The following is a 24351-nucleotide window of genomic DNA, read 5'->3' on the forward strand; positions in this document are numbered from 1 at the left end:
GCATCATTCAGTTTTTTGCTATATTTCTGAAACTGCATTGCATAATCTTTAAATGGATTGTTACCGTCTGTGTGGCAATAGTCTACTGGTTTAAAACAAATAATGAAAAGGTATAAGCACAAGTGTTTCTGTTAAACTTTTTTTATTGATTGCAAAAATTGTGTATAATTTACAAAGATACAGGCTCTACAGTACTTTAAATATGAAAATATTTCCAAAAGGCAGGTAGATAAGTCATTTTATCACAATTCATACTGTCAATAAAAAAAAATTGGCTCATCAATGCAACCTGTCATTTGCTGTGGTGGTGGCACATAAATGCCAATAACGATCAAGGGTGACCGGAAGCTTGAGAGTTCCTTCTTCTCAGCCATGGTTTAAAAAAAACAAGACATCTGTGATGTGGGATAACATTCATTCAACAGCTTTCACAAGCATCCCGAAGAAAGTTGAGCCTGAATTTGCTTTTACACAATGACAGATCAACTTCTAATTCAGCCTATCAGGAAAAATAAATGCTTGCTGTCTTGTCCTGTATTAATCCCAAAAATTATTTTTTAGAATTTCATACTGACAAACAATACTAAACAAGCACACTTGCTTCCCGGTAAAAAATATCAGCAAATGATAAGCTCCCATTTCTAAAGAAACGTGTGCCATTTTCACAGCGTAAACATGACTTAAAAGCTGTACAACATAAAAAACGGAGATGACAGTAGCTCTTATGTAACTGTGTTGACCCCCTCTGTGACAGGCAGAAGACAGAGCCAATGAGAAGATTCTCCAAAAAAAAAGCTGATACAGTATGAACTCTTCACTACCTGATAAAAAAAAAAAAATACAAGTCACTCAACAATTATTCCAGTTGTCAGACCAAATGCGCACTCATACATGCTTGCACTAAAAGCAAGTGAAAGCTATAATAAAAAATAAAAAAAAAACGAAAAGTGCAGTTTTATATAGCATGTGTGGACCAGTGTAATGAAACCAGCTAATAGCTACTCTATGCTGCTCATTGGCAGAATGATTGGAAACTAAGGCACTATCATGGTCCCCACACAGCCCAAAATGTCCAACACTCATCTCCTCTGCTTTTCTGTATACCTCTTTGATTCAGTCACAATGGTGCAGACACACCTGCAAAACAAGAAAACACACAGAACAAATTTAAAAAAAAGAATTCAACAAATATGCCTCTCTGCCATGGCTGCATTGGTGTGACTTTGCATACTGCCTGTTCTACATCAGTCCACACCTGTCTATGTCTGCCAGAGCTTTGGTACCAGCTGCAGACTCTCAGTGGTCCAGGCTGTTCCCCAGTTTCTGCCCCTCCTGCAGAGCAGCCATGGCCAGCTTCAGGTGCTCCTTCAGACTCTGGATCTCTCGCTCGTTGCGGCCCTTCATCCCACTCAGCTCCTCGTGCATCTCTGTATATCGTTCACAGGCCAGCCGTTTCTCCTGCAGAGTAAAACAGCGGGAATGTGACTTCACACTCACTATGAAACACCATGTCTACTTTCTGTATGAACAAGCTATATCAGTGTTTTTACATGATGTGGCCTTCATGTCTGTATATGTGTAAGATGTGTATGGTATATAGTCTTTTATTGTCTTGCATTATCTTGTTTCATTTTTGTCTATCACTCAATCACTTTGTTTACATCTGCTTCTGACTCTTGAGCTGTTGTGACAATTATATTTTCTCCAATGTAAAGTTTTTCTTATCTATTATCTAATCTAAAAGCAGCTCTATATGCAAAAGCAGAGATTGTACTGCATAACACAAAACAACAGAGCATTCTTATAGTGCTGTCAAATTCATTAATGTACGGAAAACCCTGGATGAGAATGCCCAGTGCACAGGGGTGCAGGGTTTCCCCGCCTGTCTAAATCTAAGAAGGGCCACCTAAGTGTTTTTAGCCTAACTCTATCAATGTATGGGGTCTATTTTAATTAACTTGGTGCTCATTGTTTTACTGTTCGCAACATAAGCCAAAAAATCTTGGAAGTTTGTTGCACTGCAGTTTCTGAAAGCTTCCAGGCTATAAGACAATTAACAAAGACCTCATTCAAGGATATAAGGATTAACATTCCACCTTAGTGATCTAATAGTGTAGGGGTCACAGAGAAAAAATACAAAAACTTTTAACAACACACAAAAACAGTACCGTGTTAAGAAACTGCAGTTCATTCCTTAGACAGCTGATCTCTTTATGCAAGTACTCTATCTCGTTTTCTTTCATCCTGAGAAGAACCTGAAAAAAACAACAAAACAACAGAGTTTGGTTGTCATTTGCTGCCAGTAAAAGAAAGAAACAACACACACATAACATCTTTTTATTATCCTAAATCCTTATAATTATCACTTGAGTTCACCAAAAATGCTCAGTAATTGTGTTCTGGCTGATTTATGACAAGCACAGTGGTCATTTTTAAGTCCATGATTCAGGCTTTTAGCCAATTACTGTTTTGACATTTCCTTTGTGTCTTAAAGCTTTGACTCCACTTTTGTAACCATAACAAGCATAAATGAACTGCAACATTTTTGCTACTTTAGGTTTTGCTAGATAATGACTCTAAGAGCCTTGGTTTACTTCACTTGGATAGTGTAGTGTATTAAAGAGTATTTCTGAACATTTCCACGAACACTGCAAGTCATGCTTCATACATCTGTATGATGCAACTTCCAATATTACTTTATCTATGACTAAGGGAAATAAAGTGTTTGGAACCATTCTTAATCTGCTCTCTTCCCTCGACTGAAAAGGGTCAGATCACTTCATTTCTCTTCTGGTTTAATTGAACTTTTGTGGTTTTGCGGTATTTACTGAGACCTTTGCCTCCAGCCCAACACTAAGTCAAATGGAATTTTGTTGCAGTAATTAAAACATTAAACAGTCACATTTGAAAAAGTCAAAAGCTATGTGTTTTTGCAGAAACATTGTCACTGTTGTGCTGGATAATCCACAGTTGTCACTGTGAACAGTTCGCAATAGTTTAGATTGTTTTCTTGTTTTTGTTTAAAACCAATTAAAATCAAATATGCACAACATCAGACATACTAGACTCATGCACCTTGCAATCACAGATTAATCTCAATCCAATAGCAACATTCATGTTGATTCTTTGAGCTACATCAGAAATGTAAATTATTCAGAGCCAGTCAGAGAGTTGGCTGCATTTTTTAAAGCCAACAGTTACTGTTAGTGTTGATTTTTATAAAAAAAGAAAAAAAAAACATACATATCATACGTTATTTTCACACCGATGCACATCTGATGAGAATGGCTGTCAGTTCAGAAAGTTACAAAACATCAGACAGGGCACCCCTCATCCACTTTCAGTTTCGAGTAAACCGCATAAGAGCTGTTACCTCTAGTTCGCAGGGCGTCCTGTCTTTGTTGTCATCTGAGCGCTGATCTGTGATGACAGATTGCATACGACTGATCTCCTCCTTTAAACGGGCCTTTAAGTCCTGCAGAGGAATATATTTTGTCTTTATGATTTGAATGAAGCCGATTGGTTGGCATATATTTATAGACAATGGATCAGAGTTAATTTTTTCTGCACCAACAAAGAACGACAGTATGACAGAAACCTCAAACATTTTAAAGTAAAACATTTTTAATTACACAGTCCATAAAAATGTCAGGCAACATTTCAGAATTACACCTGCAAGTGCAAAAGACTGATCCACTGCTACCTTTTGATAATCTGCTGATAACTCACCTGGTTCTCTTTCCTCAGGTGCTCCATGTCTCTCTCCTTGCGGCTGATCTCCCTTTCTCTCTCAGCGTTGTTCTGCTCAGCACGGTTTAGCTCCAGACACTTCTGGGAGTAGCGCTCAGACAGTCCGGCCAGCTCTCTCTGAATGGCCTGACTCTCTGCTCTGCAGAAATGGATAGGTAACAAATAAAGCTGTATGCATGTTGGGCCCTTAGTGAACTAAACTGCAGAAATAAGAAATAACAACTGCTTGTGCAATGCGAAATTATCTGCAATCTTTTTACTATAAGTGCAGCAAAAATGTCATAGAAACAGGAAACAATTACAGAAATAAACATGTATTTATAATGCGATCAAGTTCCGAATTGGATGCAGAGCTATGCCACAGCACTGCTCAGACTGGCAGACTTTTAAATGGCAGCTCCTTTATTCCGCTCTAGCCTTACAGAATACCTCCTCTACAGTATTGATTACATTTAATAACAGCAACATGCTTTGAAAATGTATGAGGGTGTTTCTTTTTCCGTTTTCATGAGGCAAGTATTTCCTACTGTGGTTTTAAAACATCTTTACTGCTCATGACCAATAACCACAAAAATAAGGAGTGAAAAAATGCAGAGTAGGCAACACAGATAAGCCCTAAAATGCTGGTTTTAGTAGCAGCCACTGAGACAGTGTTGTGTCAAAGGCCCTGTGAAGCTCACAAAGGAAAACTAATCCATGACCAAATTCTTGTGCATTCCTTAAGTGCCTAACAGGACCCAGTGGCCGCTGCAGCAGTGGCCTTACTTGAAAAAGGAAGCCTGGATTGTTGTTGAGTCTGCAAATTCTGCCTTTTATTTAACAGAAAAGCCTTTTGTGGCCAACGAGCTCCCACTTAAAAGCACAAGAGAGCTTTTCACATAAATGACCAATGTTGGCTTGCGCTGACTGAGACAGAGGGCCAGGCTGCAACTAGCAATTTATTTTTAAGGCAGTATGAACCAAAAGGCACAGAGTGGACTAGAAGCAGTTCACAAACTCTTTTAAGCCCCCGTGTTCATTTTCAGTTTCATACTTTTAATTTTGGGTGTGGACTAGAAAATGTTTACATGCTTTAATGATCAAAAACAAATTATTTTTCTCACATTGTCCATTGGTGCTGCACCACTATTCACTCTCTGTCTGAACGCTCCATTACTATTATCTCTTTAAGACATCCCCCAATCAAATTATTGTATTGAAGCATGCAGTCTTTTAAAAAAACAAACAAAAAACAAACATGCTAACAGATATTAAGTGTGGCTGATTGTGTTGCTGGCTTGTTCTTGTGTCTCCATGTATCTGTGGGACAAATGTACATCTCTATCAAACCGGCACAAACTGATTCAAAGCTACTTACTGTTGATGGACTCTCAAAGTCTGTGAATCTAGCACCCCACTGTTCAGCCTTTTGACTTTCTCCACCTCTCTCTCCAGCTCCTCTTTGTGCTTCTTTTTCAAAGCCTCCATTACTGAAACACAAATGCACAAGTTTGACATGACCTGGTAGCTGATAACAGCACATCAGGGCTGTTTGGGGAAGCGCAGGGACACTCAGGGGTGAAAGAAATCAAGACTGACTTGGACAACCTCATCAGAAAAAAGATAAAAAAGATATGTTATGGAAGCAAAATAGCCCAAAATCTCAAAATGGACCAGCATATGAAAGAACGCTGTTTTCACCTGTAGTGTCTCCCCTTAAGTTACATTTAGCGCTGTAATGAAAGCTGCTTTCACAATTATTCAGGTCTTGATGTTCTTTTCTACCCCGTGCTCTTGTCTACTGACCTCGTGCTGTGTCCTGGGTCTCCTCCAGCAGTAGCCGGTCCTTCTCTGTCTCCAGTTCCTTGACCTGGCGGCTGTGCTGCCTCTGTAGCTCCTCCAGCGCCTGTCGATGAGCGCGCTCCATGGCTGCAAGGCTGCGGCCGCAGGGGGCCTCGGGGCCACAGCCGCTCCTCATACCTCCTCCAACGCCCCCTCCTCCTCCTCCTCCTCCTCCTCTCCCTCCTTGTAGTTGCGCCAGCTGCTGCCTCAGTGACGCCACCTGAGAAAAGACAGACAGAGGTAAAGCCCACTGAGCAACAGGGATTGGGGACATGGGCCTATTAACTGAATATGCAAGTAGCGTGATTAGCCTAGCAGGATACAAAGATTCATGTTTGAGACTGCACACAGGTTCAAACCAAAGACACACATCACAACACACATAGACAGAACAGACAGGAGTTTCAGCAGTATTTTCCATATCGCTATCTTTATTGTTCTTGTACTCTTCATTTTCAACTGCATATTTGAGATGGAAGACACTGCTGAAGAGAGGAGGCAGGTCAGAAAAATAGTGACTCAAATGTTAACAGGCAGAAACAGGAAATGTTACTTCATCCGGACAGATGAAGGGTTAATTTGCAGTTAATTTCATTTGCAAATTGGAAAATCATCTCCACGCACTACCTCCCTCTGCAGCGCCTCATTGGCTGACTGGCTGGAAGACCGTGATCCCACTGGCGGCATGGAGCTCATCTCTTTCAACGGCATGCGTTCAAACTCTGCCCACTTTTTCTCTATTTCATCCTCCGTGCGTAGCCTCTGGTTCGATCCACCGCCAGTGCCCTTCCTGGACAGCACAGCCTCCCATTGGCTGCTCATATTCCTGTCCTCCTGCCACTGGCTGTGCTCCCTCCCCTGGCCCTCCCCTGCTTCTCTCTGACTGGCCGGGAGAGGGGCAGATGAGGCAGGAACCGGGGACAGCTCAACATAGTCAAACCTGCGCTGAACAGGGGGTGCAGAGGTCTGAACTTCTGACTGAGCTTCGGCATGACGTGACAACGGTCGACGGGAAGACGGTGCAAAGCGAGAATGGGAGTTTTCCTTGTCACTGCTGCTGTCGGGTAATCTAGAGAGGATCAGAGACAAATGATTCAAAATCGAGGTTATCAAAATTAAAATAAAGAAATCAAGGTGTGATTTCTTCTTCTCCTGTTTGACAACCTCATGAATCTTATTTTAATCAAACAAAGAAGTAATCAATCAATCACAAATTCATCACAGTTGATAAAATAAGCAAATCAACAGCATACAAAGCCTCGACGTGAACACTCAAGGCACAGATGGTGGTGAGTCATTATGAAAACAGAACATACACTGACCCCAAGTAATTAATATTTGATTCACCTGTGAAAGCCAAAGTACACAGAGACTGAAACTCTTCAGGGGCAAAGTTGCTGGTCCATGTGAGTAACAGAGCCTATTATCAATCTGTATTTAGCCAAGGCTCAGCTGCAGCAAGGCTGGAAATGAGCAACTGAGGAAAGCAGGCTGAAGCAATCTGAAAACTATATGAGTGCACATATACTTTGAAACAACTTTATGCTGCTTTTTAGGCAGGAACTAGAAAGCTAGAGCCAGCAAAGGAGACAACTGTACTCCACAAGCTATCCAGGCTGAAGTGGTGCTACAAAATGTCTGCAAACCTCATTGGGCAATACGAGGGGAGCAAGTTTGGGCATAAAAAAAATCTCTTTACTTTTTTTCATTTCAGCATCTTTTTGCAGGTGCATTCACCTTCAAATTGCTGCATTTGAACTTGTTGGCCACTTCTTTCCACAACTGTTTCATACTTATAGACACCCACAGATTCAATGTAGCTGCTTTTAGAAACTTTTTCCAGATATCAAACCCTCAAAAGGTAGTAGCTTTTGGATGAGAAAAATCATCCTATTCCACGTAAAGATTTGCTGTAAAATAATTATCTTTAGGCTGCTTGTCAGACAAAACAAGACATTAGATGTTACTACCTAGAGCTTTGTGGTGTTAATCAGTTATAAAAATTTAATTACTTCATTTTCTGTCAATAAATTAGCACCACGACTTATGTTAACTGAAAGAGCATTAGAGTGCGTGGTAACTCGAGTGTGCAAGGTCTGAAAAATGATATATCTTAGTCTGAGCAAAACCTGCAATGTATAGAACTTGTAAAGTAGTAGTTTTAGGTGAAGATATTTTGTTTTTGGACAAATTTTTGTTTCTTATTCAAGCAGTGCAGGTAAGTATAAAAGTAAATAGTTTACCAACAGGTAAATGCAAGTATAGAGAGACAGCTCAAGATATTTTAAGACTTTTAAAAAGGACCTGCAGACACCCCGCTACATTCCTAAAGTTGCTTATATCCATTTTTAAGCTTTTATACATAACAATTAAACTGTCATTACTGTGTGAGGTCTGGAGAGCTGCTGGGCCGGACACTCTTCTTTAAAACCTCTATCCAGTTCCGTCTGATCCCAGCCGTCATGGCAGACAGTGTGAACGCGGCCTCCCGCGTCTGCACAACAAAAGAGAAAACAGGTTAAGGAGGAGACACAAAAGATGTGACAGGACTGGGATCAGATGGAGATGATAAAGGGCAACTGAAAGAGAGAGAGATGCAGAGGGAAAAGTGGAAGAGATACTGACAGAGATGTGAGTCATGATAACAGAATAATAAGAAAAAAATCCAGCAGAAATAGAGAGCGGGTGTGGTTAACGCTGATAAAGGATAAGGAATATAAAGAAGATAATCAATTGCATACACAGGCTGAGAGAGATTGACCCGTGACAGAGATACTCACCTGTATCTGAAACCCATAGTTCTTCTCCACATCAAACTCGTACACCTTCACACAGGATTTTAGGTCAATCTCTCCATCCAAGTCATCTTTCTATACAGAAAACACAGGACACAGGTCTCTCTTACACTTTGTTATTGTTATAGTTAATACAATATGTTTAATATGTTTATTCTTAAATGTTCATCCAAGCTGGTTTATAATGAATTCCATTCCATCTGGAGTAGAGCCTGTAACATATATCGGCCAAATTTGGCCTATCACAACTACATCATGGATATATCGGTACCAGCTAATATGGTGTCCAATATTCACCAATGAGAAAACATAATGCAGAAAATGATACTTAGGGTAATTTTTATATGTTGAAAATCCCAACAAAATTTACTTTCAGTGCATCAATGACATTTTGGACAATAAAGTTTATCGTTGTAACTGTAAATTTTGGCTGATATATTGGTATCTGAACTTTTTCATCCTAATATCAGTAATATCAGTATCGGCCCCAAAAATCAAGTATAAGTTGGGCTCTAAACAGAATTATTAGAATTTTAAAAAAATATACCTCCTCTGCGCTCGAGTCTCTGTAGTACTTCAGTCCGGCATCACTCAACACAAACCAATGCTTCTTCCACTAAAGAAACACAGCAGATATGAATTAATCCAAAACTGAAGTGGGAACAGCAACTCTCATGGTTAAAATATGACAACTATCAAACAATACAATAACAGTTCTGAATGAACTTATTATCACTTTATCTTCAGAATAATCATGTTCAGAAACAGAAATGACAACACCACAGTGACACAGGACGGCCCCATCTTAAACAGCAGACCTACAGTAAGTGATGTGTGAAGGCAGAAGCTTATTCACTCAAGCGTATCGTTCAAAGAGAGGAGACACCTGTTGCGCCTCAAGCCAAAAAGCTATTACTGTGATAACGACGAGAATAATCTGCCACTATCGCCTTACACACAACCTTTCTCATTAGGAAGGAGGGATGGAGGGAAGAGGGGAGTGAAGATGGAGGGAGAGGAGACTACAGAGCGGAGCACAACATTCAGTCTTACTGTACCTTACCTCTCCACTTTCGTCCAGTTTGGACATCCATCCCTTCTTGAAGTTTAGGAGGTCAGGCTGTGAGGCAGAGCATACAGTGTCACTGAGCTTCATCTGAATGTTTGACAGAAATGTTACAAGCACAAAACCTGAAAAGGAAGGAACTCTGCAGTCTGGTAGAGTCAGGGTCATTTATTTTATCAGAAGCAAGTCCTGAAGGATTTTACAGAGAAAAAAGAACCAGAGAAAGTGAACGGTGACAGGAAAAAAGAAAAAATGTGACTAGATGCAAGAAGTCACTATGAGACCTATCGTAGGGTGGGGCTCGCTCAATATAATTATATCTCCATACAAGAAATTTGCAGTGACCACATCACCGCAGGTTTACTCTATTATAGTGCATGAAGACAACAGACACAATGCAGCAGGCTTATGTTGCCACAGAGGACATAAACCAGTTTCAATTGTGGAGAAACTTGCTTTTCTTACAGTGTACATTGAAACCAGTATTTTTTGGAACACATTCATGCATCTGTTTATTATTAACTGCTTTAATTCAGTTTTAACGCTTATATTGGAGAATGCTGATAATAAGGGCTGAAATGATTGATTATTCTTAACAGTCAAAAACTCAAAGACTCTCTATTTACTATCATAAATGACAAAGAAAGACAGCAAATCTATAAAATGATGAAGCTGGAGAGAGCAAATGTTTGACATTTTTGATTGAGAAATTATTTAATCAATCATAAATTTGGTTGGCAATGAATTTACTACCCTTGAAGCTGTAATGATAATATTGCATGTACTGCAAACATTCAACAAAGCCCCATGTTGTTAACATAGCATCTCAACAACATAATGTTTATGTAACAGCGTGCTGCTCTATTGCACTGCAGCATAGCAGATAAAAAGTAAAAAAGGCAATGATTGCATAGAAGGGCACATATGAGGTGTGAAATTGACAGGAAACAATAAGTCAGCCTGTAAAGGACGAGGGCACAGAATATCTGAAGACAACAAAGAGAGACAGAAAGATTCAAATCGCAACCTTAAATGATGGGAAGAAGGAAGGATATGGAAACTAGATCCCGACCGATACATCTGTTGGCTGATATTATCTGTGAATATTGGCCTATCACATATATATCGATATCGGCATATATATTGTAGGATATGAAAACTTTTTTTTGTTGTTGGAGGTGTTATTGCAGAAAAAAGATGCTTGGTGTAATTTATAGTTCGTAAATTTTCAGTGAAGTTTACTGATGTCATTTTAGATTATCAAGTTTATTGTTAAACTGTAAAATATCCTGCCTCCGTGAAAAACATCTTTGTCACAAGTGTGTTGATAACTATATTTGAGGGATCATTGCAAATAATGTGTGTATTCAGCCAATATATCAATATTGGAATTTATTACTCCCTGACAGCGGTATCGGCCCGAAAAATCCAGTATCGGTCAGGCTCTAGTTGAAACTTTTGCAGGAGGGGAAACTAAAGCAACTCTTCTGTTCATAACTTAACACTGTTGCACACTGAAATATTCTGCATGTCTCTTACTCGAGCAGCGTGGTAGTAGAGGATACACTGAAACACGCTTTAGCTTATCTACAATATTTCCAGGAACAAATATTTCCAGGAACAGGCTGTTCTTGCTCACGACATGATGACAGAAAGAGGAAAACATGCGCTTGGTACCTCAAGATGTGGTGATCTCAGATTAAGATTAGGCAACTTTTTCCAGCAAGCATTCCTCACTTTGCTTATCTCTTTTTTACTTGAACATTCCTCACTTTTAAATCTCTTTATGAATTTGTCATCTGATCTTGTCTCATTCCCATCACTTGCCTCTTTCTATCACAGCCACTTATTGTTCATTGTATTCCCTTGCTACATCAGTTTGTTCTGCTCCCTCTCTGTTAGTATTATCATTTCTCTGCCTCTTCTGTCATCTCTTACCATCCCTTCACTGTATTTATGCTCCCTTCCGGGCTTCACTTGTGTGCTTGTTAACCACAGTACCACCCAGTTTTTGTCTGTGTAAACCAGTTTATCTATGCGACGGATCTTTTTAATCTAACACATTTTAAGGTCTGGTGACTGCCAACAGACCATGTAAAGGGAGTGATGAAGTTGGCAACACCATGTTAAGATATCATTGGATTGCTACATCTGATAAGCCTAAAATTTCTTTCATCATTAATAAATGATGTGGTAATGTTTTAAAACACATGACACCTGTTAGTTCTTGTTGGGTATCCACACACACGTACATTAATACACACAAACTGTAATCATAACTAATGGCCTCATCATCAGGTGCCAGCTAAAAGGATGACGGGACACTTGTTTTTCGAGGCTGACAGCTGCATCTGTCACTGGTGACTCTTTCATTCTGTCTATCTTCCTTCCTCACCTCAAACTGTGTGTTTATGTATGATGGTGATCTACTGGAGCAAGCTACAATGTGTCAAACCTCATCATAAATTCACATTGTCTAGTCCATACATGCCAGTGAGCCAGGTCAGGGAGCGGCCACAGAAAAAAAGGGCAGCGATTGTTATGAAAAACCCTAATGCTACAGAGTTACTCCTTGTCTTGTGCTCTCAGATCAGTGACCTTGCTTGAAAGGTCAGTGACAGACGGAAGAGGGTCAAACACTGGCGACAGTTGGAGACAATGTCCACTCTCACTGACTCCTATATCCCATCACTACAGAGGAGTATTGTCTGGTGAGCCTTGTCCGTTAGGCCTGTATTACAACATGTAAGGTTGTCTTCTTCCCTTATTTCTCAATTAACTAGATCACCTCTCTGAATAGTCTGAAGCGAAGTAATCATAAATGTATTCACTGATTGTGATGAAAGCTTCTGTACCTCTAGGCAATTTGTTGTTTTTTTTAAGAAAATAAATATTTGCATGGTTTTCTTGCACATGTGTGTGTGCAAACATTGAACATACGTCACAGCTGGCTGTAAAAACTGACACATACAGTACAAGCTAGCGGCTAATGACACTTCCTGCTAGTGTAAACAACACTGAGTAAACAGATGGTACCACAAAACACCTGGAAACCAGTATGATGGTCGAAAGAAAATTATCTTAAATGTTACATATTTTATCTGGGTTCATGGGCACACGGTATAAATAATACAACAATAAAAGTATTGTAGTTTTAAGCTAGCTGTGAGTTTAATTTCTGCCCACTTATCGTTAACGTGGACACGTTTAAACGAACGCTAATTAGAAAAGTCCATTAAAAACTAGTTATGTAGTGTACATTAAAAACAAAACATTTAAACTTAAGTGAGATACGTGAATGCCCAGCTCCTGGGCCAGAATTCGTTAAATATATGTATATATATTTAGGTGAAATTCAGGAAGGAGTGACACACAGGAAAGACAAAACTGCTTTCAAGGTGCAACTTACCGTCATGATAAGAGGATCCAGAGGGCAAGATAAAGACAAAAGAAAAGTACCGTCACCTCACGGAAGGAAAAAACCCTTCCTGCTCTCAAATCCACTCCTCAGCTCAGCTAAATCTCTCAGGCAAAAACCTTAACTTTCTCGCAGGGCATTGGCGTTACGCGACATTAGATAAACCCCCGCCATTCATACCCATGTTGACTTAATCAAGCGAGCCGCCAACGTCCATAGCAGACTGTATCCAGTCTTAAGAGGAAAGCACGTTCATCCGACAAAACACGCATAAACTCTGGGTGTTTAAACCTGATAACTTCACAACTTTCTGACAAGTCGTGGGCAGCGTACGACACACTTCTCTGACTCGGCTGGGTCTCTGCTCGCGGCTCTCTCAGCCACTTCCTGGGCGGGTCCGCGAAGATCGTTTGAGAAAACAAGCATAGCCAACCGAACCACACGATGCTGGCTCTAAAACCGGGTCCGAGGACCTCTAGGGGTTGAGTGGGATCCAGATGGGTCCCCACAACACGAGGAATAGTATAGGTGCGATTAATTGCACCAACAAAAGGTTATCATTAGAAAAAACGTATCAAATGACTCAATCATTGTGAGGTCTCACTCCCTCCCTTTCTTCGGGACCAAACGTCTAAACTGTGGGGATCTTTAACATGGAAAAGTTTGGTACACCAATCCCCATCTTTCCAAACATACAGAAGAAAGTCACTTGCTATATTTTCCTGACTGAAGATATTTTGGGCTTGCAAAACAAAAACAAAAAGAAAGTGGCACCCCCACCCCTCCAAAATCCTCCCTCGGTAGCTATTGGTTTCAGTTCAGGAATTTCAACACATGCCCCAGCAGACCACAATTGACAAAGCTCAGTCAGTCTTATGAAATGCCTGTAGGGTGTAGGTGAAGTCTATAGACACACAACAACCAGCCATTAAAAGAGAGTTTAAAAAGGAGCTGGAAACACTGTTATAGATATTCCAACAGGTTAGAGTGCCAAGTACATAAAAACTTAACATTTATAGGCAGGATCTGTGTGAGCAGTAGACAAGCTGCCAGCATGTCTAGTAAATGTGTAACAGACAGATACTGTGTATTGAAATAGGCTAAGTGCAATAAACTTGCATTGAACCAGGTTTATTATGTTCACTACAGATGTTAGTGATAGCAGACAGAACAGCTGTAACTTCATGCTCTGTATGGCACAGTGGGAGACACGTTTCTACATACATATAGTAAGAGTACACGCATACTATAAATAGACTGGCTGTGTCACATACCTGCATTTGTTCTGATCTGTGGTGATTACCTTTCCAAGAACTGCCCTCATCCGCTGTGGGGCTGCCAGACCTCTGGAAACGAACAGCTTGTAGTTATGATGATAATCAATGTGCGGCTGAGCAAACACAGAAACCTCCAGAGCTTCACATGCACAGTTTTCAAATCTGGTGTACGGTTTTTAGGGAAGATGTGTTTCAGTATTAACATTATTATGCAGGTGAAAGCCACAGAGCACAAGCTTGCAATCCCACTGCAATTAATTACGTTATGTTGGGAGAGGGGGAAAGGTGCTTTATAGTTCACATACCACTGTAGGGTTTTAATGCTTATTTCCAAGCCCCTTCTATACTGTTGAGACTCTCTCTGCTCCCAATCCTGTCTCTCTAGGCTCTATTATTTGAAATCTCAAAAAAACATTACGAGTCTTAGCCAGTGTATTACCAGTTTTATAAATGTATTCTTCTCCCGTCAAGTTGATTCTTATAAAATAAGGTTTAAGACAGACAAATCAAGAAGCTAAGCAAAAAAGTCAGCTTCATTAACTTTTTCATCCTTTAATAAAACTCTCCTGCTCCCCTGCCACCATACCTGTAATGAGGTGGTGGAGTGTGCTCGAGATAGATACCCACTGCCACCATAGTGCCAGTCTCTCTCCGTCTCCCCTGTATCTTCCCACTCTCTGGAGGGATGCTTGCTCAGTGAATGGCTGGAACAGCAGAACAGGTTATCAGTGTGTCTGATTTGGTCAATTTGATCTAATCTGATGGTGTGGAAGACGCAAAGCCATATAGATTTACCAAGAGTTTGTGATCTGCACTATTAAATTCCATGTACATACATGCAGCTGGCCTACTTCACAGTGTAATGTCAATAAAACATAGTGTTATATATATTAAATATGTTCCACTCCTTTCATTCTTTGTGGTGTTATATGTGTCTGACCTGGCTGGTTTAAAGAGTTCCTGTCTCCGAGAGGGCTGCTGGGCCTGAGGTCGCACCATGTGGCCAGGTCCCTCTCTCTGATGGATCATTTTGACCTTTGGGACGTCAGCCAACATGGCATACTCCTCCCTGTTACGTCCTGTAGACCCCACTGACCGTTGGCCCGACTCTGAGGACTCCATGGAACTCTGGGAGGAGGTGTGCCTCCGCATTTGAATCTGAGGTGAAGGAGAGGGGCTCCGTGTGCGGTGGGAGGGCCTGTTGTCATTAGGGGACTGGCAGCGATCCTCATGGCCATGTCTACCAACCCCTGATCTGATGTTACTGGCGCTTCTGGGCTTCTCCAAGGTGACGAAAGCTGTCCTGCTGCCATTTGTGGTATGTCGAGAGGGTGAAGCAGCACGAGATAAAGAGGAGCTGCGGTGGGAATGAGTCGATTCCCGCCAGGAGAGTGCTGAACGATTGGAATCAGATTTTGAGTCATGGTTAGTGTTTTTCCTCTGAAAAGAATGGCTGGAATCTCCATTAGTGGCATTTTTGAGGATTGAGTAGCCTGGCGGGTCACTGTTGAGTTTTCTAGAGGGAGAGGAGTTGCGGCTGTTGTGATTCTTGCTGTTAAAGGAGTTGCTAGTCTCTGTTTTCCGCAGTGAGTGCTGCTCAGGAGCATCATAGCTTTTCCTTGAAGGAAAGAAATCGTGGCTATCACGACTTCTGACAGAACTGTTTACTTCAGACTTGCGCAGCAGAGACTGAGAAGGAGCATCATAGTTTCTCCTCGAAGGGGACGAGTTACGACTTTCACGATTACAGCTGTGTAACGAACCACCCATGTCCGTTTTCCTAAGCTGATACTGAGTCGGGGTTTCATAGCCTTTCCTTCCAAGTGAGGAACTACGACTTTCACAACCTCTGCTGCGGCTGACAGTACTTGATTCAGTCTTACGGAGCACAGATTGACTTGTGTCATAACCCCGTCTGGATGGAGACACAGTGGGGGTTTCCTGTTCTTGGTCATTCAGTCCATTCCTAGCTGTAGGGTTACGTAGCAGAGCCTGGCTTTCAATATCATAGCCTTCTCTGATGGGGGAGCCACAGCGTCCATGGTGACTCCGTCCACTTAGAGACATAATTGATTCAGATTTACAAAGGAGGGATTGGCTGGACGAGCTATAATTCCTCCTTGGCGGTGAGGAAGTGTGATTGTCACGCAGACTGCTAGAAGTTCTCCTAGACGGAGATGAAGTACGACTGTCGCGCCCACGTCCAGGAGATGGACTGCTGGTGATTTCAGTTTTACAAAGAGATATTTGGCCTGAAGGGTTGTAGTCCCTCCTTGAGGGGGAAGAGCTCCTGCTATCACGACCCCGACCACTCAAAGACCCACTTACTTCTGTTTTTCTCAAGGCACTCCTAAAGTCAGACACGGTGCTGGGCTGGGATTTGACTGAACTAGCAAATGATTTAAAGTTTCTTGGCAGAGTTCCTGACTCAACACGTCGCCCATGTGTGCCTTGCAAGGAATTTCTGGATCCTTGCTCCATTCCTTGAGTCCTCCCTCCACCGTCAAAGTTATGCCTGCTGAGGGAAGCAGTGGACTCGCTGCGTCTGAATGGCAAGTTTCCACGTGAGGGAGAGGAAGAGCGAGATTGCAGAGCTGAGCCTTGCCTTGAGGAATCAAAACGTCCTGACTGATGATAGGAAGAGACATGAGAAGAAGAGTTTCCCCGGCCATATGAGCTGCTGAAACCTTTTCGCCCAGTTGAGGCCAGAGACTCTGCTATCTTAAAAGGAGTGGGACTTGGAGAGCGGGGGCCAACTTGTGCCTCAACCTCAACGGCAATTTCATAGGGATCAGGCGGTGGGATTTCCTCTGGCAGGTCATCATTTAGAGCTGTCAGCATCTGCCTTTCAGAGGCCACACCAAGATTAGGGTTTCTGAAGGGGACAGTGTCTTTGGGCTCTACATTTCTGGTGTTGAAGACTGGATGTCCTCTTTCAAAATGGCGGAAAGGCCCAGACGGGCTGTTATCACGGAGTAAACGGGTGCCCGCTGCCCTACCCAGGGAGAAGTAGCCACTTTCACGCCTCTCTCTGTCTTTTTTAAACCCTGGAAGGAAAGGGAAGTAAGACAGTGTGGCAGAAATAGAAAGAACAGAAAGAAAACACATCAAGGTTCAACGACTGGGCAACTACCAGAGGTTTCCTGACACAGATGGAGCTATATTGTATTACTGATAATTGCTCTGGGACACCTCAGCTGCTGACATCAAACAGTATTGCCAAGTAAAGAACACCTTTGGCTGTAACTGGATATGGATTGGTCAAGTGCTGGAAGTTATAGGTTTACTGAGGTCTCTGTCTACAGGAGCAGAGAACTCATATATGTGTTCATAAAAGAGATCAGGTGGGACTATTTCCTTCTCTGTACTAGGCTTCTACCAAGTCGTGCATCTTTTCCATCTCTTTCTAATGTATCCTATCTGTCAAGAAAGTAATGAAACAACTACCAAATGTAACAATATACGAGGTCATATTCCATGTACCTGATCGACTATTGAAGCTGTCTCTACCCTGAGCTTCCTCCATCCAGGCCCGAGGGTTGGGCCGGTGGGGTGGAGGGTCGAGCCGGGTCATGCTGAGTTTGGTTGAGCGGCAAAGGATCGGCAGGTACTCGTCCTCTGTGCTGACTGAGCCGCTGAACTCTTGGTAGTCGTTTTGGTCTCGACAGCTACTTGGAAGAGGAGATGGGAGAAGAATGACGAGAGTGGAGATTGAATGGTGAGGGATCGAGAGTGAGGAGGGTCATGGAGGAGAAGCGATAAGTAAGAGGCAAAAGACAGGAGAAAAAACAATTTAATCAGAAAAATATTAATTTCACAGAGTTACTTAGCAAGTGTATCAAGAATCTTTTGGGTCAGAGAACATGGCGATCAAGACTGGTGAGACTCAGTGACTACACTCCACGGTACTCGCCGGTGTTTTTGAATGATTATACAGCACTGTTGTAACAATCTAGCTCACAAAAACACTCTTATTATACATTAAAGTCTATAATTCCATGAGCACTAGCTCTCCTACATGACTTATTATCAGCATCCAGTGTACCCACCTGTCAGTGCTGTCGTCGTCGTCACCGTCACAGATATAAAGCTCACAGTCCGGGCTCAGGATGCACAAAGAGCTCTCCTGATAACCCAGACGGCCTCCATTGACATCACAGTAGCTGCTCACCACCGACAGACCATCGGAATCCTCCTGATTGGATGGCAAGTTAAGACACGGGCCAATCAGCAAACTCCCTCTCCCTCCAAGTCACAGAGGAAGAGGCACTGATGATTATATCTCCAAACACGACCAATGCTTGCCAAGATGTAAGAGTATAGGTTCACTGTAAATACAGTGACTTCACATCAAAGCAATAAAACAAATTGATAAAAATCATCCTAGATGTGTCTGGCTGCCACCATCTCCTTGAGTAGAGGCTTAGCTGAATAGTGTCTGTCCTCCCTGACACACACACATGTTCAGTCTGCTGTTCGATTAGGGTTACACCTCTGTAACTCGACCTGTCTCGTGGCTTTTCCTCATTAATGTTTCATCACTTTTTTCTTGCCATAAACCCTTCTCTTGTCTCAAAAAGAATCTGAAACTGCCTGTAAATGTCATAAATTGGCACTGATCCCTACAACTTCATGGGGAATTACAGGTAAGGTATTACAAAGCATAGTGGTACAATTCAAAGTGTGTTATGTACTGAAATAAATCTCTGTCACGGGACAGCTGCGGTTATGTCCTGGCAGCAGAATAAACACAAAGAAGTAGAGTTGTCACAGTTTTAATACTGTATAGAGTCATTCCCACCCTTTCTGTACGTTACTCCTGTCTACTATTACAAGTGATTCCCAAAAGGGCAGTAAGTGATCCAGCCTCATTAATTTATAATCAGAACCACACTGCTTCCACCCTGCCAATCCTTTCCTTTACTTCTCATTCTCTGTCTCTGACCTTTTCTTAATTTACTCCCAACCAACAAACACTCATACATGATCTCGTGAACTGTTTACATGTTGACTGCGTTAAACTAGAAGGCACGTTTCTTTATCCACAGAAACACTGACCTTTGGGTCAAGTGAGAAGCTCTTTTGTCTTAGAAAAAACAGCTTAAATAGACTCTTTTCTATTCTGAATAACTTCATGAAACACTGAGCATCATTTCTGATCTGCAAGACATTCAAAGTTGAGTCAAGGAGCACACCGCTACGTCATTCTGTTTCCATTGACTTAACATCTAACCTCACTGTCTTGTTGACTTCACCTGTGACCTCTACTGTGCTCACCTTCCTGCCTAGCTTTCATGTCCAATTAATCCCATCACTCAGCACATATTCTACTCCTGTTCCAATCTCTACCCTGTTACCTAGCAGCTCTGTTCACCTCCCTACCTCTTCCACACTGGCCTTCTCTTCTTTTCTTACCTTGCTGCTGGTGTCTCTTTCCTCTGCCTGGGATGGGATCGGTGTTAACAACACTCCTTTGCCTGATACAATCCCAGTCTCAGTCCCAGTCTCTGTTGTGGATTTTTGCTGTGGAGCTGCCTCCTTGCTGTCCCCTGCGCCGGCGTGCAGGTGCCTCTGGCGCAGGCAGTCGTGGCAGCGGGAGGGGTCAAAGATGTTGGGCTGGAACTTGGGGCAGATGGGCTCATCGCTGGAGACGGGCATAGTGAGTCTGGAGGGGGAACCTGCACGATCATCGCATCTAACAGAGAAAAACTGGGAAACAACAGCAGGGCAAGGTGCAGAATCACCATGAAATATAAAAGACATTAAAAGCACAATCTTAGAATATTATGTTATATTTATAAAATCAAGTATAGCAACGCAAAGAGATATGTTGAAGTAAATATTTTAAAATATTGCAAAGCATCTTCCACAAAGAGATGGACATAAAAAGAAGCAAGAGAATATAAAACCCTGTATGCTGTTGAGTCTGGCTGTGACACTGCATTACTGGAGACAGGTGTAAGCACAGAGCAGTGGCTCTGAATGAGTAGGTAAGAGGATCTTTTATTTCATGGTTCATGCAAGATCTAAAGCGGAACTGTTAAGGTAGGTGATAACTAATCACACTACAGGACAGTGAAACACAATCCAGTCAGAGCAGTCAAAGCTCCCCACAGACTAGCATTACCAACAACCACAAGGCACATGCACTGTATTATAACAGCTTTTACAAGCATTACAGCCTCTAGTAATGAATTAACCTATTAAGGCAGCAATAGGTAGGAAAATGAAATAGTAGAAAATGCTTTGTGATGCTTTGATAAAAATGATAAGAGAATTGATGAGCATTACCTGACAAGAGAGGCGCCGGCTGTCAGCTCCACTTTGAATTTGTCATTAGAAGTCCAAAGATAAACTGCCCACCAGACCCCCATCAGGCACATGCCTCCTCTTCCCCATGCTCTCTATCCTCCCGAGCTGCCAAGCTCTCAAATCAATCCGATTGGCTGTTCTGACAATGAGTGAAACTGAAGCATCCATGACGGCCATGGTGGCTCTCAGTTGACACAGCGAGAGACCATGAAGCACACACAACCTGGAGCCAACATGGAGCCAGTGGCCTGCCGGTTCCTCTATTGAGCGGTTGTATTAAATATCATGGGCTTTAGAAAGCGAAATGAAACGCTCATGCTAGTGACAGCTGGCACACGCTGGCTCAGGTTAACGTAAATAAATAAACACTGGTGAGGTGGGGGTTTAACATACATTAAAACCATTGGCGGTGTGGTAGAAGGTTCTCAAATAAGGAATGAGGTTCTGTGAGAGACACACAGGCTGACTCTCCTTTGGATCACACACACAGGTAACACTGAGCTAAGAGGAAACACAGCTCTAAGGGTTGATTTCCTGATGTTCTAGGAAGGATGTTGACAACAGTGTCAAGTTTCCTATTAAACAATGGCAAGAAAAAACCTCCACACGGAGCACACTGACAGTTTGTAAGATATGGCTGCATCACCAGGTCACTTATTAGCAAGATTAATCCTTTATTTAATGAAACTTTCAGGAAATACAGTACAACTTGTATATGTTAAGAAAAGACACTACAAAAACAGTTTTGCTTTGAAGGATGAACAAATTTGAGCACAAGATTTCAGGAGGCGATGGAAACATTGAGCGACGTCATGACAGACGGTCCAACATGGTCCAACACTGATCGTCAGCATCAGCTTGTGTTCATTTAACAAACTTCTCAGCATACACACATCCTGTTGAAACACAGGAGCATAAATACTCCAATTTGTTCACCTGTGGGACTCTGACACAGGAAGTCAAGTCTCTTCACAGTTCACTCTTCACTCCTGATGATGCACTTTTTTTCCAGTCTTTCGACGTCTCTGCCACTTGCTGGTCCTCCCCGCTCTGTTTTTACTCTCTGGGGCAGCGTGTTTCTTGTCTGTCTGGCGGCCTCGTCCTCCTCTGCCTTCCTGCTTCCCTTTCCTCTTCCTCTTACTGGTGAAATTGTTGAGCGACGCAGTTAGGGAGCGGATCCTGTAGCGGCAAGGGAGAGAAAAAAAAGAAATGTAGCTGGACTGACGGGCTGGAGGAGGAAAGGCTGACAAATTGATGGATACAGCCATGATGTCACCACTGTATTGTTGTTGCGCATAGCAAATTAGACCCATTCCATCAACCATTTAACCTTTAAAAGGTAAAAAATAAGGCTAGTGAGACAAAAAGTATTGAATTTATGACAGGGAAAACTGGCCACTCTAATCAGTGCTCATAGACCTGCATGATGTACAGCTTACTTTTTATTCATGATTGGATTCCCAGCTTTTCTTGGCATTGGTTTTGTATTCTCCTCCTCTTCCTCCCTCTTTTCTTCATCGTCGTCCTCCCCGTCAACCTTTGAAAGAAAAGCAGTGTTAATGGTGTTTTAATGCCATCAGTATCATTTCTAGTATCAAATACTTTCAGAGCAACCAAATAGAGCCTCAAGCAGTATAATTTAGTTGGAAAAAAATTCAGGAATGATGAATTGAGGTTTAACCGTTTACCTGGTTAGCTGCAGGTCCAAGCAGGTGAGCCCCTGTGAGGTCAAGATCACTGATGGTTGTAACAGTGACGGTGTGGTTGGGGTGATCGTACTGCACAGACTCTGTTGTGTTGGTTATAACATCCTCCAGATCATCTTCAGCAGCCTCTGAGAGATGGGATCAAATGAGGGGGAAAAAAATTAACAATGAGCACAGATTCTCAGGTGTTATGAATCAGTAAAATGATGTTCGCTTCGAACTCACCAAGAGCGTCAGTCCTCTCCTTTAGCATCTTTATGTATTCCTTATGCCTCTGAAAGCAGACAGCCAAACACATGAGGATGTGCTCACACAGTTCAACGTGTGTTGACCCCAAACAGATATTAACTCCACATGCTTGTACTTTATACTTACTTCTTCTCTGACTCTGATCTGTTCTTCCTTGATTTTCTTCCGAATTTCTGCCTCGGCTGCTTTTCTCCTTTCCACCTTTCGCTTATGGAAACCAGTTAAATACTCCCTGACAGGGCAGAAGAGGAAGAAACTTAAGGAACCAGTCTTTCTAAAGTTTCTGCAGGTTTGTGCGGCATAAAGGATACATGTAACACATCAATGATAATAAAATCAAACTTAACTTGGCACATTTTATTGAAATTTCTTATTTGCAACTCAAATTACCATCTTAGTCAGCCAGCGATACTGAGTTTTGTTATAGTAAGGGATACAAATGAAAAAATAACACAATATGATAATTGATTATGTAGAAGGGAGTCAATAACTAGATTATACCTAATGAGAGATGTCAATAATCATCATGTCAAGCTGATTGGTACCTTGATATGGTTTATACTGTATATTTACTTCACATGTGCTGTTGTTTTGTTTGTGTCTGTGTAGGTCAATTCTACACTTGTTTTGTAATAATTTATATAACTAATATACAGTGCTTACTGATTGCTAACTAAAATACAAATAAATTAACAAAACAAAGACCACAACAATGCTTCAAAGGTTAATACTTTCACGTAAGATGACTTTTTTCTTTGGTTTCAGCATTATTACGTGTTTTTATAATTATAATTCACATTCTGTAAAGCCTGGTGTTTATTAGTCATAAAACAAAACTACGTAAAAGTAACACAAGTTGTGGATATCGTTTTAGCAATATATATATGACTAAAATAATTGGTAAGAAGCTAATGCTAGCCTGATATTGAAGCAGTTCTGTGACAGCTAACGCAAATATGCTAGCAAACATCTGCTATATGTTAAAAGCCGTAGATTAACTTACTGTCTGTCTTTGTCGTCAAACGTTACGATGCATTTGTTTTCTCTTTTCTTGGATCCTGGCTTGAATTTAGTCTTTCTGGACACATTATTGTGCTTTTTTGTATTTTTCATGTTGTACACGTGAGTTTGGTTTTCCCTACACTTCCGGCTTCTGTTTTTATGGAGCACGTCATTAAGGATTGTCCGACTACAAACACGCAGATAGAAGCCTTAACAGTTCCGCACACGGTGAGCATTTAGGACAAAGTAATGAATTATTAGTTCAGACGTGTCATAAAAACCCTTCTCATGAGAGGCGGTGGAAGAAATCCTCAGATCTTTTACTTAGGTCAAAACAACTTCTTCTAAATGGACTTCTTCCACCGCTAATATTTTTTTTCCTATTAGTATCAAAATATAGAAAAAAGTACTCATTGTGCAAAATGGTACATTTTCCAATCATGTTTAGTTTATTATTATTTAATTATAATTGTTGATGTATTGATACGTAGCCTACATTACTTTAATGTTGCATCTGGTACAGGTGGAGGTTGTTTTTTTACGATATATACTGCTAGTTTATTTATGAATTTCACCTCGGGGATCATCTTATCCATAGTATGGATAATATATATCTTAGCATAATATTAGATTAATTATATTTTGTATTATTAATCTGATTCTGCAAAATAACACAAGATCTCAAATAAATGCAGTGGAATAAAAAGTAAATATATTCCTTAGTAGAAAGCAGCAGAAAATACAAATATGTAATAGCTTCAAATACTTTGTATGCAACATTGAAGTACAGCACTTGAGGGAATGCACTCAGTTACTTTCCACCACTGGCTTTAAGAGGTGCCGTGGCTATTGTAACTTCGGTATCTAGGTATTGTCTTGAAATGCATTATCTGTTACTAGCATGTTGTATTTGATACCAGGTCAACATCTTTGGAGATAATATTGATAGAATACA

The 24351-nt window shown here is 41.4% G+C and overlaps 2 protein-coding genes across 2 annotated transcripts; both read right to left on the reverse strand.

Annotated features, from left to right (window-relative positions):
- Positions 1–125: 125 nt before the first annotated feature.
- triobpb (TRIO and F-actin binding protein b) lies at positions 126–13200 on the reverse strand. Its single transcript, XM_073494245.1, has 13 exons — positions 12842–13200; positions 9430–9486; positions 8914–8982; positions 8352–8441; positions 7956–8065; positions 6199–6640; positions 5536–5791; positions 5108–5219; positions 3730–3889; positions 3374–3475; positions 2169–2255; positions 1256–1458; positions 126–1137 (listed from the first exon to the last, which is right to left on the reverse strand). The coding sequence occupies exons 1-12, from the start codon at positions 12845–12847 to the stop codon at positions 1297–1299; spliced, it is 1653 nt and encodes a 550-aa protein (XP_073350346.1). The 5' UTR covers positions 12848–13200; the 3' UTR covers positions 126–1137; positions 1256–1296.
- Positions 13201–21093: 7893 nt separating this feature from the next.
- nol12 (nucleolar protein 12) lies at positions 21094–23548 on the reverse strand. Its single transcript, XM_073494511.1, has 6 exons — positions 23398–23548; positions 22521–22626; positions 22371–22419; positions 22128–22273; positions 21879–21976; positions 21094–21618 (listed from the first exon to the last, which is right to left on the reverse strand). Exons 1-6 carry the CDS (start codon positions 23505–23507, stop codon positions 21423–21425), a joined length of 705 nt encoding a protein of 234 aa, XP_073350612.1. The 5' UTR covers positions 23508–23548; the 3' UTR covers positions 21094–21422.
- Positions 23549–24351: the final 803 nt, after the last annotated feature.

The sequence above is a fragment of the Pagrus major genome, chromosome 23 (genome assembly GCF_040436345.1).
Source record: "Pagrus major chromosome 23, Pma_NU_1.0".
NCBI lineage: Eukaryota > Metazoa > Chordata > Actinopteri > Spariformes > Sparidae > Pagrus > Pagrus major.

Bases quoted from the DNA above. Each gene is read 5' to 3' on its own strand.
- nol12 (XM_073494511.1), bottom strand. From the start codon at position 23,507: ATGAAAAATACAAAAAAGCACAATAATGTGTCCAGAAAGACTAAATTC. The intron at 22,274-22,370 runs GTGAGTTCGAAG...CCCATCTCTCAG, and splicing joins GGAGAGGACTGACGCTCTTG to AGGCTGCTGAAGATGATCTG. The intron at 21,977-22,127 runs GTAAACGGTTAA...TTTCTTTCAAAG, and splicing joins TTGGACCTGCAGCTAACCAG to GTTGACGGGGAGGACGACGA.
- triobpb (XM_073494245.1), bottom strand. The intron at 8,442-8,913 runs GTATATTTTTTT...TTTTCTGTATAG, and splicing joins GAGACTCGAGCGCAGAGGAG to AAAGATGACTTGGATGGAGA. The intron at 2,256-3,373 runs GTAACAGCTCTT...TGTTTTTTTCAG, and splicing joins GGACGCCCTGCGAACTAGAG to GTTCTTCTCAGGATGAAAGA.